We start from the raw sequence: 15,431 nt of genomic DNA on the forward strand, positions 1-15,431 counted from the left end.
ATCACATCGATATTTGATTCTGCACTTCCCGCTCCCTGGATTACAAATTGATAGTAAATATTAAAAATTTAAATTATAAATCATAAATAGAAAATAGAAAAATGGAAAGTAAGGTAGTGCAAAAAAACCGAGAGGCAGGTCCGGATATTTGGAGGGTACGGCCCAGATCTGGGTCAGGCTCCGTTCAGCAGTCTTATCACAGTTGGAAAGAAGCTGTTCCCAAATCTGGCCATACGAGTCTTCAAGCTCCTGAGCCTTCTCCCGGAGGGAAGGGGGACGAAAAGTGTGTTGACTGGGTGGGTCGTGTCCTTGATTATCCTGGCAGCACTGCTCCGACAGCGTACGGTGTAAAGTGAGTCCAAGGACGGAAGATTGGTTTGTGTGATGTGCTGCGCCATGTTCACGATCTTATGCAGCTTCTTCCGGTCTTGGACAGGACAACTTCCATACCAGGTTGTGATGCACCCTAGAAGAATGCTTTCTACAGTGCATCTATAAAAATTAGTGAGGGTTTTAGGGGACAGGCCAAATTTCTTTAGTTTTCTCAGGAAGTAAAGGTGCTGGTGGGCCTTCTTGGCAGTGAACTCTGCTTGGTTGGACCAAGTCAGGACATTTGTGACCGCAAGGAACTTAAAGCTTTTGACCTGTTCCACTTGCGCACCACTGATGTAAATAGGGTCGTGCAGTCCGCTGCTCCTTCTGAAGTCAACAACCAATTCCTTCGTCTTGCTGACATTGAGGGATAGGTTATTGTCTTCGCACCATACCACCAGGTTCTTAATTTCCTCTCTGTGCTCAAACTCATCATTACCCGAGATACGGCCTACAATTGTTGTGTCATCAGCAAACTTATATATTGAGTTCGATGGAAACTTGGCTACTCAATCATGGGTGTACAGTGAGTACAGCAATGTACATAGTGACATATACAGTACATCAATAATAAATTTACACAGTTGCTGTTCTTACTCCTACCACCAGGGAGGAGGTACAGGAGCCCGAAGTACACCCAATGGTTTAAGAACAGTGTTTTTCTCTTCACCATCAGAATCCTGAATGGATAGTGAACCAATCAAGGAACATTATCTCACTATTTTTTTTGCTTTCTTTTTGCACTACGTATTTAATTTCATTATATACATATATTTTGTAATTTATAGTATTTTAAATGTATTGCACTGTACTGCCAAACAACAAATTTCACAACATTTGACAGTGATATTAAACCTACTGCACAGAGACTTACTTCAACTACTGCGCAGAGTCTTGTCATCTTCAGAAGTTTTCTGATGACTCTGCCATACTTGGATGCATCAGCAAGGGAGATGAGGCTGAGTACAGGGCTACGGTAGGAAACTTTGTCACATGGTGTGAGCAGAATTATCTGCAGCTTAATGTGAAAAAGACTAAGGAGCTGCTGGTAGACCTGAGGAGAGCTAAGGTACCGACAACCCCTGTTTCCATCCAGGGGGTCAGTGTGGACATGGTGGAGGATTACAAATACCTGGGGGTATGTATTGACAATAAACTGGACTGGTCAAAGAACACTGAGGCTGTCTACAAGAAAGATCAGAGTCGTCTCTATTTCCTGAGGAGACTGAGGTCCTTTAACATCTGTCGGACGATGCTGAGGATGTTCCACGAGTCTGTGGTGGCCAGTGCTATCATGTTTGCTGTTGTGTGCTGGGGCAGCAGGCTGAGGGTAGCAGACACCAACAGAATCAACAAACTCATTCATATGGCCAGTGATGTTGTAGGGATGGAACTGGACTCTCTTATGGCGATGTCTGAAAAGAGGATGCTGTCTAAGTTGCATGCCATCTTGGTCAATGTTTCCCATCCACTACATAATGTACTGAGTGGGCACAGGAGTACATTCAGCCAGAGACTCATTCCACCAAGATGCAACACAGAGCGTCATAGGAAGTCATTCCTGCCTGTGGCCATCAAACTTTACAACTCCTCCCTTGGAGGGTCAGACACCCTGAGCCAATAGACTGGTCCTGGACTTATTTCCTGGCATAATTTACATATTACTATTTAACTATTTATGGTTTTATTACTATTTAATTATTTATGGTGCAACTGTAACAAAAATCAATTTCCCCCAGGATTAATAAAGTATGACTATGATTCTGGGTTCTCCAAGTGTTCTGTTTTCTTTTTTTCCGGATTCCAGCATTTGCATTCCCTTTCGTCTACATACCATAACCTAATGTTTTGGTGTTTCTTTTAACTTCTTCTAGATACCTCTTCTGGGTCCGAGGATGAGGGATCAGGGCAGGGTGACTCCCAGGGAACCCCTTCCTCCAGCCAAGGCAGCCTGAATATGGAACACTGGATAAGTCGAGCAATTCATGGCTCCACAACATCATCCACCAACTCCTCCTCTTCCACGCAGAGTGGCGGAAGTAGTGCTGCTAACGCGTTGGCTGATGTCATGACACAAACGCGCATCGGTTGGTACAATATCTGTCCCCATTTATACATCGCCGTAGCTATTTGCTCCTTCATTTAAAGCAGAATCATCTACGCCTTGGCTCTTTTAAAATCAACTTGGGTAACTCGCAGCCTGTGTGATTTTGTTTCTATTCTAAGCTTTCTAAAGTCTATCTCTTACATCATAGACACAGGCACTTCTACCCACTGTGCCATTGTTTCATGCCTATCTGCACTAATCCCTCTTGTTCACATTAATTCCATGTCCCTCTGTGCCCAGCTCCTTGAAGTACCTGTCCAGGTGGCTCCTAAAAGCTAGTATTCCTCCTGCCTTACCTGATCTGGCAGCTCATTCCAGATATCAACTACTCTGTGTGGAAAAAGTTACCCTAAACTCCTGTTTAAGTCTTCTCTCTCTCTCTCACCTTAAAACAATGTTAACTGTTTGAGATACCCTGCCATAGGGGATAGACCATGGCTAGCTGTCCTGTTTATGCCTCTCATAATTTTATAAATCTTGTCACCTCCCAGCCTCATTCGCTCCAGGGTAAAAACACCCAGCATATCCAATCTGTATGTAACTCAAGGCTTCCAATCCAGCCAATCTTTTCTGCAGCCTAATCACATCTTTACTGCGACGTAGCAGCCAAAACTGCGCACAATGCCCGAGTGCAGCCTATTCAGTGTTTTGTATAATTGTAACATAACGTCCCAACTCTTGTAATCGTTGCTTTGGTCAATGAAGGCAGTCATGCCATCTGCTTTCTTCACCACCGGCCACCTGTGTTGCAACTTCTGTGGAACTATGTACTTGTTCCCCAAGTTCTTGCTGTACCACGACACTTCTCAGCCAGGGTCCTTTTGTTCATTTTGTATATGTCCTGGCCTGGTTTAATTTCCCCAAGAATGAATCGCTTTGCAACTGTCTCATTTAAATTCTATCTGACATTCATTTGCTCACTTTCTCAGGTGATTTGTACCCTGTTGTGATTTGAGAGACAAGTTTATTCACTGTCCACTATACCACCAGTTGTGATGTCACTGATTGCCGTACCGATCAGTTCTTGCCTCTCCAAATGCTCTCTCATGGAATCCCTTACAAAAAGTTTCCCAGATCCAATGTTAAATCTCCCTGGCTTTTCCTTGCTGCCCTTCTTAAGTAAAGGCACAGCAGGAATCACCCTTCACAGAATCATAGTGTAATATAGTAAGGAAACAAGCCCTTCGGCCTAGCTCCTCCATTCCAACCACGGTGCTCACCAAGCAAGTGTTATTTACCTGTACTTAGCCCAAACTCATGGGCTACTGAAGTAGCCAGTCTTTTGCTATCTCACCCATGCCTCAAAGATGAATATTATATGAATGTTTCATACCAATAATGTTGTTTATTCTTTGGATTCTGATTTTTATTAGACTTTCAAAAATTTATACAAGTATATAATAAGTGTTTAAAAAAAGGAAAAATGCTGCAGATGCTGGAAATCTGAAATAAAAACAGCAAATGCTGCAGATGCTCAGCAGGACAGGCTGCATCTATGAGAAGAGAAACAGAGTCATCATCTCAGACAGAAAAACTTAATCAAAACAGGAGGCAAAAGAAGTTTATAAAGATACAGGGTGTGTGCACAATGGGGGAGGTGATTCATGGGGAGTTGGGGGGGGGGTTATATCTCTGATGGGAGAAAACATGATTGTGCTTAATGAGTGAATGGCAGCAGTAGGGGAGTGAGAACATAGATGAATGAATCTAGGAGTTGCGAAACACAGAGTAGGAGGACCTGTCCAACAGGCCAGGCTAGGCATCTCCTAAGAACAGAAGAAAGAGGAGCAGGAGTAAGCCATCTAGCCCATTGAACTTGCTCCACCATTCAATTAGAAAATGCCTGATCTGATGGTAACTCTTCTCCATAACCCTTCAATCCTTCATAACCCTTTTGCTATGCAAAAATCTATCTAAGTGTGTATAAATCAGGATCTTCTTTGCCCATCTCCTGAGGCATGTATTGGGCACTGCAACAGAGGGGGTCTACCTCCATACTAGATCAGATGGCAGGCTTTTTAACCTTGCCCACCTAAGAGCTAAGGCCAAAGTGCATGAGACTATGATCAGAGACGTGCCGTTTGCTGATGATGGAGCAGTCGCAACCTACGCTCCAGAGCTTGATGGATCGCTTCTCCCAGGCCTGCAAGGAATTTAGTCTGACTCTCAGCCTGAAAAAGACAAAATTCTTGGGACAAGATGTGGAGGCTCCACCAGTCATTACCATTGATATCTTCAAACTGGATGTTGTTTCTCAGTTCAGAGACCTGGGGTCTGTCAACAGTGACAGCCTCTCCTTGGATGCAGAACTTGACAAGTGCATCGGGAAGGCTGAACAACTCTTGTCCACCTCACTACATGAGTCTGGAGAACTCCAGACTCTCAGTCAAAACAAAGATGGTATTGTACAGTGTCTGTGTCACCAGTACACTACTGCACAGCAGCAAGACTTCAATAACATACGTGAGGCAGAAGGGAAGGCTCAAAGTCTTCTATTTAAGATGCTTTTGTCACACGTTGTGCATCGCCTGGATATAGCATACCCAGTACTAAGGCCCTCTCTCGTGCCAGCCTCCCTAATGTGTATACCCTGCTCGGGTAGCGTAGGCCGCGCTGGTTGAGCCATGACTTCTGAATCCCAAAAGGCATCCTTTCTAGTGAGCTGGCTTCGGGCAAGAGAACCGCTGGCCACCCACAACGTGCGCAAGTCGGACATGAAGGCGCTGGACATCAGTGCTCAGTCCTGGGAGGAATTTGCTGGCAATCACACCAGATGGAGAAGCACCCTGAAGCGATGCCTTAAATCAGGCAAGGAAAAATTCCTGAAAGCAACAGAAGACAAACAGGCCCATTGAGAGGAATGCCGCATCCCCAGCAGAGCTGAGGCCACTTATACATGCGACCTCTGCAACAGTGACTGCCACTCTCGCATTGGTCTCGTCAGCCGCAGACGGCACTGTATCAATAACATAGGCAGTTCGAGCTCGACCAATGGAGGGCCACAATGAGCTAGTCTCTACTGCTCCCTTGGGATTCACTGATCTCTGGGAAAAGCAGTCCCTCCTTATCAGTCTGGCCTATTCAAAGAAAAAGCAGATGATGTTAGAGAATGGAAAAGGTAAATCTATTCCCCTGAATCTTGAGGCTGTGTCCTCTGCTTCCAGAGAGGTAAAGAGCAAACCAGCTATGCCAGTGTCACGGATAGACGACTCACATAGAGAAATCAAATTACCTGGCTTTGTTGAATTCAATATTGTGTCTAGAAAGCTTCAATGTTCCCAGATGGGAAATAAGCATGGACACAACAATGAATTTTACAAGTTGAGGTGACTTGATTTTTCTGTCTGTATTTGTGGTTGTTCATCTACTTGTTTGTTTCCTCTTTCTGGGAGTGCCGAACCTTTCCCGCCCTGACCATCGAAGCGTACCTTCCTGCGTGGCATTTCACAACTCCTATATTCTTTTGTCTGTATTCTTCATCTCTTAACTGCTCCCATTCACTCACCAGGCGAATCAATTTGCTCACGTTTATCTCCACGCTCACCCCCAGTTTTACCCTATCAGAGACATTCCTCTCCCTCACCTTAATGAGCCTCTTTTGTCTCCTTCCCAGATCAAACGAGTCTGTGACCTGAAGCATTAACTCTGTTTCTGTTCCTGCAGCTGTGTACTGAGCTAAAAAGTATTTCCAGCATCTTTTGTTTTTATTTTGTAACAAATTTGTGAAGCGTGATGTATTTTATACACTGCACAGGGAAATACAGAGGTAAGAACAGTTTTTGAGTTATGAGGAAAGTTTGTAAAAAAAAACCTGGCCTTCTCAAGCAAGTGGTGTTACATAAATGGCTCCAGGGAATGGAAAAGTTATATCTAAAGTGAACTTCCACTGGTTTTGAAATGTAACATATCCAAAGCATTTCAGGATGCTGCAGTAGCGGCTTTTGTTGAGTATGTGGCTATAATGAGATACATCAATACCTTTCCTGACTGGAATCAGGATCACGTTTAATACCGCTGGCATATATTGTAAAGTTTGTTGTTCTGCAGTTGCAAGCAGTGCCTTACATATAAAAGGTATAGTTTACAAAAAGAAATATCTGTATATGTAAAAATTAAATTAAATAAGTATTGCAAAAGGAGACTAAGAAATGTGAGATAGTGTTAACTGTGCATGCAGAAATCTGATAGCGGTGGGGGTGGGGTGATGGTGGGGAAGAAGCTGTACCTAACATGTGGAGTGTTAAGGCTCCTGTGCTTCCTCCCTGATGGCAGCAATGAGAAAAAGGCATGTTGATCACACAAACGAGAGAAAATCTGCAGATGCTGGAAATCCAACGCAACACACTCAGAATACTGGAGGAACTCTGCAGGCCAGACGGCGTCTATGGAAAGAAATAAACAGGGCTGATGAAGGGTCTTGGCCCAAGAGGTCGACTGTTCCTTTCCATAAATGCTGTCTGGCCTGCTGCGTTCCTCCAGCATCCTTGTGTGTGTGTGTGTGTGTGTGTGTGTGTGTGTGTGTGTGTGTGTGTGTGTGTGTGTGTGTTGATAACATTCTGGGAAACGCCTTAATACACTTTACCATATTAAAAAGAAGTTACAGTTCTTCTATAATTTTGCTTCGAGGGTATGAAAAGATAAAATAGCAATGCAGCCAATCTGTAATTTTCGAACGGAAACATTTAAAGTAAAAAAAAATGGAAAACATGCACATTCAGTGGCTACTTCATTAAATTCCTCCCGTACCTAAGAAAGTGTCCACAGAGTATGTTCATGGTCTGCTGCTGTAGCCCATCCACTTCAAGGTTTGACATGTTGTGCACTGAGAGATGCTCTTCTGCACACCACTGTGGCTGTTTGAGTTACTGTCCCTTCCCCTCAACTTGAACCAGCCTAGCCAATCTCTTTTGACCTCTCTCATTAACAAGGCATTTTCTCCCCCACAGAAATGCCTCATCACTGGATGTTTTTTGTTTTTTTTTTGCACCATTCCCTTTAAGCTCTAGAGACTTGTGTGTGAAAATCCCAGGCAGCCGTTTCTCAAACCATCCCACCTGGTTTAGATCACGTTTCTTCCCCCTTCTGATGTTTGGTCTGAACAACAATTGAACCTCTTGACCATGTCTGCGTGCTTTTATGCTTTCAGTAACCGCCACATGATTAGCTGATTAGATACTTGCATTAACGAATAGGTGTACAGGTGCACGGGTGAGTGTATTCAAAAAGGAAAATACATCTTGAAAATGCAACAAAATAATTTGAATATTTTGTTAGAGGATGAAATTTGACTTACAGTGAGTGCAAAGTACAAAATGGTACTTTTGGAGATCACTGTTGGCTGTAGCTATATTATTTGTTTGATGGAACTTGATTAGTTAAATGAGTTATTGCTGACTGGGAAATAAAAACCAGAACCAGCCTTTAACGTATGAATGTGCTGAGCTGTTGGCATCAGGTTCAGGAAATTGGATGAGTTGAGGCTGCAGAGGCAATCTATTGGTACAAAGCCTTTACCCAATGATACGATTAAAGATGTCAGCCATAGATAACCAGCTATTTGTGCTAGATATACTTACAAAAAGTGCTTGCAAAGGCTGTGTTATTATCCCAGTAGGAGGCCAGAAATGCATGATTTGAATACTCCGCTGCCATTTTGATAAAATAGATTTAATACGTTCCACGTTGAAATAACACAGTAAGTACAATTGAGTGAAAAGGTCATGGAGATGATCTGTTTCAGTTATTGGCAACTTCAAACAAGACCTGGAACTCCTGAATGAAGAAAAATGAACAGATGGCAATTGTTTTATTTTGTTTCCTGAACATAACATTCCTTTGAACGGGTAGATACACTTGCTTTCTTGCTGGCTTATGTGAAATTTTTAGCTTGCGTTCTAAACGCAAATGCAAGAGATTCCACAGATGCTGGATATCAAGTGTAAAGCGGACAAAATGCTTGGAGGGCTTAGCAGCTCAGGCAGTATCTACGGAGAGGAATGAACAGTTGAGCCCGAAACGCTGACTGTTTTTTCCTCTCCATAGATGGTGCCTGACTTGCTGAGTCTCTAAAAACAACAGTGATGTCATAGAAACATAGAAAATAGGTGCAGGAGTAGGCCATTTGGCCCTTCGAGCCTGCACCGCCACTCATTATGATCATGGCTGATCATTCAACTCAGAACCCCGCCCCAGCCTTCCCTCCATACCCCCTGACCCCCGTAGCCACAAGGGCCATATCTAACTCCCTCTTAAATATAGCCAATGAACTGGCCTCAACTGCTTCCTGTGGCAGAGAATTCCACAGATTCACCACTCTCTGTGTGAAGAAGTTTTTCCTAATCTCGGTCCTAAAAGGCTTCCCCTCTATCCTCAAACTGTGGCCCCTCGTTCTGGACTTCCCCAACATCGGGAACAATCTTCCTGCATCTAGCCTGTCCAATCCCTTTAGGATCTTATACGTTTCAATCAGATCCCCCCTCAATCTTCTAAATTCCAACGAGTACAAGCCCAGTTCATCCAGTCTTTCTTCATATGAAAGTCCTGCCGTCCCAGGAATCAATCTGGTGAACCTTCTTTGTACTCCCTCTATGGCAAGGATGTCTTTCCTCAGATTAGGGGACCAAAACTGCACACAATACTCCAGGTGTGGTCTCACCAAGGCCTTGTACAACTGCAGTAGTTCCTCCCTGCTCCTGTACTCGAATCTTCTCACTATAAATGCCAGCATACCATTCGCCTTTTTCACCGCCTGCTGTACCTGCATGCCCACTTTCAATGACTGGTGTATAATGACACCCAGGTCTCGTTGCACCTCCCCTTTTCCTAATCGGCCACCATTCAGATAATAATCTGTTTTCCTATTATTGCCACCAAAGTGGATAACTTCACATTTATCCACATTAAATTGCATCTGCCATGAACTTGTCCACTCACCCAACCTATCCAAGTCACCCTGCATCCTCTTAGCATCCTCCTCACAGCTAACTCTGCCCCCCAGCTTTGTGTCATCCGCAAACTTGGAGATGCTGCATTTAATTCCCTCATCCAAGTCATTAATATATATTGTAAACAACTGGGGTCCCAGCACTGAGCCTTGCGGTACCTCACTAGTCACCGCCTGCCATTCTGAAAAGGTCCCGTTTATTCCCACTCTTTGTTTCCTGTCTGCTAACCAACTCTCCACCCACACCAATACCTTACCCCCAATACCGTGTGCTTTAAGTTTGCACACTAATCTCCTGTGTGGGACCTTGTCAAAAGCCTTCTGAAAATCCAAATATACCACATCCACAGGTTCTCCCCTATCCACTCTACTAGTTACATCCTCAAAAAATTCTATGAGATTCGTCAGACATGATTTTCCTTTCACAAATCCATGCTGACTTTGTCCGATCATTTCACCGCTTTCCAAATGTGCTGTTATCACATCCTTGATAACTGACTCCAGCAGTTTCCCCACCACCGACGTTAGGCTAACCGGTCTATAATTCCCCGGTTTCTCTCTCCCTCCTTTTTTAAAAAGTGGAGTTACATTATGTCATGCAATATTAAAAGGTAATTGGCACTAACTTCTTGTTAAGTTGAACTTGTTAATGCCCTGAGTAGTATCACACACAAAATGCTGGAGGAACTCATCAGGCCAGGCATCATCTATAGAAAAGAGTACAGTTGATGTTTCAGGCTGAGACCCTTCATCAGGACTGGAAAAAAAGATGAGACTGGTCTGGGCCCAAAACGTCGACTGTTTACTCTTTTCCATAGATGTTGCCTGGCCTGCTGAGTTCCTCCAGCATTTTGTGTGTGTGCTTTGATTTGCAGCTTTTGCAGGTTTCCTCTTGTCCCTGAGTAGTATATTTAACTGATGTAGTTGATATATCCATCTTCTTAAAGTTTGCTTTACATTTGTTTTTTAAGAACTAGGGAAAGATCTTGGTTAATTCATTCACTAGTGACAGAACACACCATATGGGGTACCACGGTAATGTAGCAGTTCGCACAATGCTATTACAGCTCGGGGCGCTGGGGTTCAGAGTTCATTTCCAATGTCATCTGTAAGGAGTCTGTACGTCCTCCCTGTGCAATGTGTGGGTTTTCTCCGGGTGCTCCAGTTCCTCCCCACAGTCCAAAGACGCACTGGTTAATAGGTTCAATCACAAATGAGAGAAATTCTGCAGATGTTGGAAATCCAAACAACACACACAAAATGATGGGGGAACTCAGCAGGCCAGGGTGCATCTACGGGAAAAAGCATACTATGGAAAAGAGTATAGTCAATGTTTTGGATCGGTTATTGTAAATTGGGGTTAAATCGCGGGTTGCTGTGTGGCACGGCTTGAAGTGTCTATTCCTTGCAGTATCTCAACAAATCAATTCATAAACATGTAGCAGGCTGGATTTGGGGAGAGAGAGAAGTAAAACAGTTACCACTCTGATTCCCATCCATTCATTTAATTTTAGAAGTTGATTTCATGAGAGTTTTGGTAAATTTAATAGTGTAATAGAGTCAGCACAGGAGTCTGTACAGTGATTCAGTCCATCCCTTACCCCTGCTCTTTCCCGTAGCCCTGGAAATTATCTCTCTGGTATTATGCAATTTCTTTTGAAAGTCCGGATAAAGCCAGTTTCCACTGATCTTCCAAGCACCCGGTTCTTGACTGTAACTACATCTAGGGAAGGTGAAAATCTCTTCAAATCACTAAACTGCCTTACTCTTGCATCTATACCCTTCAATTTTGATCTGCATTTCCTGGCTTTCACACTACTGAAGACATCTCTCAATTTACGCTGTTTAAGTTTTCTCATGTTTGTGACTATCTAAATTTATTGTGATTGTCTCAATCAAATCACTCTCAAATTGCTTCCTGAAAGTGTATTGTCACCTTTGCTTTTTCAGGAGCTAACACACAAAATGAGACTTCATTACACTGTTTGCATTTATCTGGAGATATTGATTAAATATAGATGAGGTGAGAATGAGGACATTCGTGGTGTCTCTGAGCAGAACACTCAGTGAGCACACCACAACGACCTGATAATAGATACTTAGGGTTTAGAAAGATATCTAAAGATAGAGGGGCTTGCGCAGGATCTGACCACAGTTATTAAATTACATGCATTTAGAGAGTTACTGGCATCACAGGAAAAGAGAAAAAGGTGAGTTGTTCCACCACTTCCCGAGTAGATTCAAGCTCTAAAGAAGCTGTAAAGAAACTGGGAATACAAAGCAGACCGTGCAGTGGAGTTAGCAGGTTGGATTGCACAGATGCATAGCTACACGGGTCCACTGAAAGTCTCCATCTCACTGCTCTGCTTGTGTCACTGCTGTCTGGATCTGCAGACCAGATAATTGAATTATGCAATACACTAGAGGTAAGATGCTCTGACTATAGACTTATTACTGAACCCATTATTTTTCGTAATTGACTGGATACATGTTGTATTTGGACCCTCAGCCCTATGTCAGTCATAGATAATGCGGCCGCGTTCAATAGTACTCGAATGTTCATTATTTTTATCTACTTTAATTGGTGGCAATTAATTAACAGCATGTGATTGCTTTTGTAAGTTTTTATGTTTTTAAGATTATTTTAACGTTTTTCACTTAAACTTAAATTTCTCCGATCTGCAGAGACATTTAGATACAGTGAGGAAAATCTGCCAGCACAAGGTGTCAGGAGGACATCAGATGGTTAGGGGGCAGGTTGTATTTTTCTGCCTAGGCCTGGTGGCTGGCCAGCAAAGGTCCAAGGTCAGTGTAAACCAAATGGCCATGTAAGGTTAGTGTGGCTGGAGAGGTGTCACGCAGTGGTGGTCAGGCTGTATCTGATGCAATCTAGTCCAATGTTTTTGGTTTGCCTTTGCGTCAAAACCAGATAATTTCTGCTTTGGAGCAACACACACGAAATGCTGGAGGAACTCAGCAGGTCAGGCAGCATCTATGGAGGGAAATGGACAGTTGACATTTTGGGCTGTAGGTGAGGCAACACTTCACCTGCGGATCTTTGGGGGTCGTTTATTGTAACTGGTGCTCCTGATGCAGTCTCCTATACATTGGTGAGACCTGATGTAATTTGGGAGATTGTGTTGTCGACCACTTTCACTCTATCCGCCAAAAGTGGGATTTCCTGGTGGCCAACCATCTTAATTCCTATCCTCATTTCCACTCAGACATGTCGGTCCATGGCCGCCTCTTTTGCCACGATGAGGCCACTCTCAGGGTGGAGGAGCAAACACATCATATTCCATCTAGGTAGCCTCCAATCAGTTGGCATGAACATTGATCTCTCCAGCCAGTAAATTTTATTTTATTTTATCTTATCCACTTTCCCTTCCCTCTTTTTCTTTTCCCCAGTGTGTCCTCTTACCTCTTCCTCTGATCTGCCTATCACCTCCCTCAGTGCCCCTCCTTCTTCCCTTCCTTCTATGTTCCACTCTCCAAACAAGTTCCTCCTTCTCCAGCCCTCTACCTTTCTGACCCACCTGGCTTCACCTGTCACCTTCTAGCTTTCCCTCCCTCCTTTCTCCCCCACCATTTTATTTTGCTGTCTTCCCCTTCCTGGTGAAGGGTCTCGGCCTGAAATGTCAACCTTTTTATTCATTTCTATAGAAGCTGCCTGACATGCTCAGTTCCTCCAGCATATTGTGTGCCTTGTTCATAATGTTCAGTATCTGCAAAATCTCTTGAATGCCTATTCTTGCTCTATACCAAACTGCTTCAGATTTCTAGCATCGGCAGTTGTTATTTGATTCCCATGCAGATTAAAGTCATTCATGAGAGTAAACCAATAAACAATTAACACAAAACAGCTGAGTATTAGGGTCATATCAGAACTTCACCTACAAGCTAGCACATGTAGAGGAATGGGGTGCGAACTCATGCCGCCTTCTCATTGCTACCATCAGGAAGGAGGTACAGAAGCCTGAAGGCACACACTCAACAATTCAGGAATGGCTTCTTCCCCTCTGCCATCCGATTTCTGAGTGGACATTGAACCCATGAATACGACTTCACTATTTTTTATTTCTGTTTTTTGGCACTACTTATTTAGTTTAACTATTTATTATAAATTTATACTTACTGTAATTCACAGTATATTTTTTCTATATTATTATGTATTGCATTGTACAGCTGCCACAAGGTTAACAAATTTCATGACATATGCTGGTGATATTAAACCTGATTCCAATTCTGATTCTGATTCATTAAGAGCTATCAAAAATTGAAAAGTTTCCTTTTCAGTGGATGGAGCGAATGTTTCCTTTGGTGGGGGTGTCTGCGACAATGGGGCACAGGACGTCCCTTTAGAACAGAGATGAGGAGGAATTTTCTTATCCAGAGGGTGATAAATCTGTGGTATTCATTGCCACAAACAGCTGTGCAGGCCATGTCATTAGATATATTTAAAACAGAGGTTGATAGCTTTGTTTAGTAAGGATGTCAAAGGTTATGGGGAGAAGATAGGAGAATGGGATTGAGAGGGATAACAAACCAGCCATGGTGGAATGGCGGAGAGATATCTATAGGCCAAGTGGCCTAATTCTGCTCCCATGTCTTGTGATCTTATGTGATAAGTGTGTAACATTACAATTGGTTATTTAAACAGAATAATGGATATACTGTGTATTGATTTTCGAGATGGGCAAGTTAGAAGGAATTTGTTGGAAGAGTTCAGGAATAATTCACAAGGAAACAGAACAAGCTGAAACTGAGTTTTTTTAAAAACAAGAACTTAGAGTAAATGACATCTGGAATTCCTTCAATGAGCAAACCTGCTTCCATCCATTTTGGAGGTGCTGTTAATGCTTACCACTCTCTTGATATATCCTTATGTAGCTTGGTTTCATATTTTGATGGGTAAAGATATTATGAGGCACTTGGGGATATTTACTCAAGGTTAAAGTCAAGATCATTGTCATGTGCACAGGTGCAATGAGAACCTCGCATGTAGTGGCATTAGACATATGGCATCATATAAGCAGTTTTCACTCTTCAGAGATTGTCTGCCTGTCAGTAGTCGTATAATCAGGACTTGTGATATGCACCAGCTACTCATACGACCATCCACCGCCTGCTTACATGGCGTCACATTACCCTGATCCAGTGGGGGGTGGAGGGGGGCTAAGCCGGTGCTACACCTTGCCCAAGGGTAACCTGCGGGAGTAAGGAGCACCTTTGGTAGAGACGCACCTCCACCCCACCACCCAAACGTACATCTAAAATTAGTATTTACACTGGCTTTTATTCGGGTAAATGATTCTGGAGCATAATACTTGCCTTTTATATGTCATTTCAAACTTACCCGCAATTTGCTCAACAACAATGTAGGCATTTAACATGAACAGCAAGCAACACACATAAAAATTGCCGGTGAACGCAGCAGGCCAGGCAGCATCTCTAGGAAGAGGTACAGTCGACGTTTCGGGCCGAGACCCTTTGTCAGGACTAACTGAAAGAAGAGATAGTAAGAGATTTGAAAGTGGGAGGGGGAGGGGGAGATCCAAAATGATAGGAGAAGACAGGAGGGAGAGGGATGGAGCTAAGAGCTGGAAAGTTGATAGATGATTTTGTTCTAACTGTGTCCTGTCCAGTATTATTTTCACATTGTGTTCTTTTTTGTAAAGATTGTGGCACATACCCCCAGGCTTAAGGACAGTTTCTATCTCACCGTTATAAATAAAAATAATTAAACATAAACTTTGTAAATGGGTTCACTATTGTCACGTGTACCGAGGTACAGTGAAAAATGAGTCTTGTATTTTATCCTTACAGATCAATTCATTGCAACAGTGCATTGAGCTAGTGCAAGGTAAAACAATATGAGTTTCAGAGAAAGTGCAGTATAGGTAGACAATGAAGTGTAATATTTAATGATGTAGATTAGCAGGTCATCGTTTTATCATTGTTCAATAGTCTTATAACGGTGAGATAGAAGCTGTCCTTAAGCCTAGGGGT

General features: G+C 43.0%; 1 protein-coding gene across 4 annotated transcripts in view; it reads left to right on the plus strand.

Moving 5' to 3' along the window:
- The window catches only part of LOC140195535 (disco-interacting protein 2 homolog C), a 653,338-nt gene that overhangs the window by 426,004 nt on the left and 211,903 nt on the right, over positions 1-15,431 (plus strand). For 3 of the 4 annotated variants that reach the window (XM_072254007.1, XM_072254008.1, XM_072254009.1), the window contains one exon: positions 2,247-2,459. The exons of the other annotated variant lie outside the window; for it this stretch is intronic. In XM_072254007.1, coding sequence (XP_072110108.1) covers positions 2,247-2,459 — 213 coding nt within the window. The remainder of the gene's footprint in view (positions 1-2,246; positions 2,460-15,431) is intronic. 4 annotated transcript variants of the gene reach the window in all.

This window comes from Mobula birostris, chromosome 3 (assembly GCF_030028105.1).
Source record: "Mobula birostris isolate sMobBir1 chromosome 3, sMobBir1.hap1, whole genome shotgun sequence".
Lineage (NCBI taxonomy): Eukaryota > Metazoa > Chordata > Chondrichthyes > Myliobatiformes > Myliobatidae > Mobula > Mobula birostris.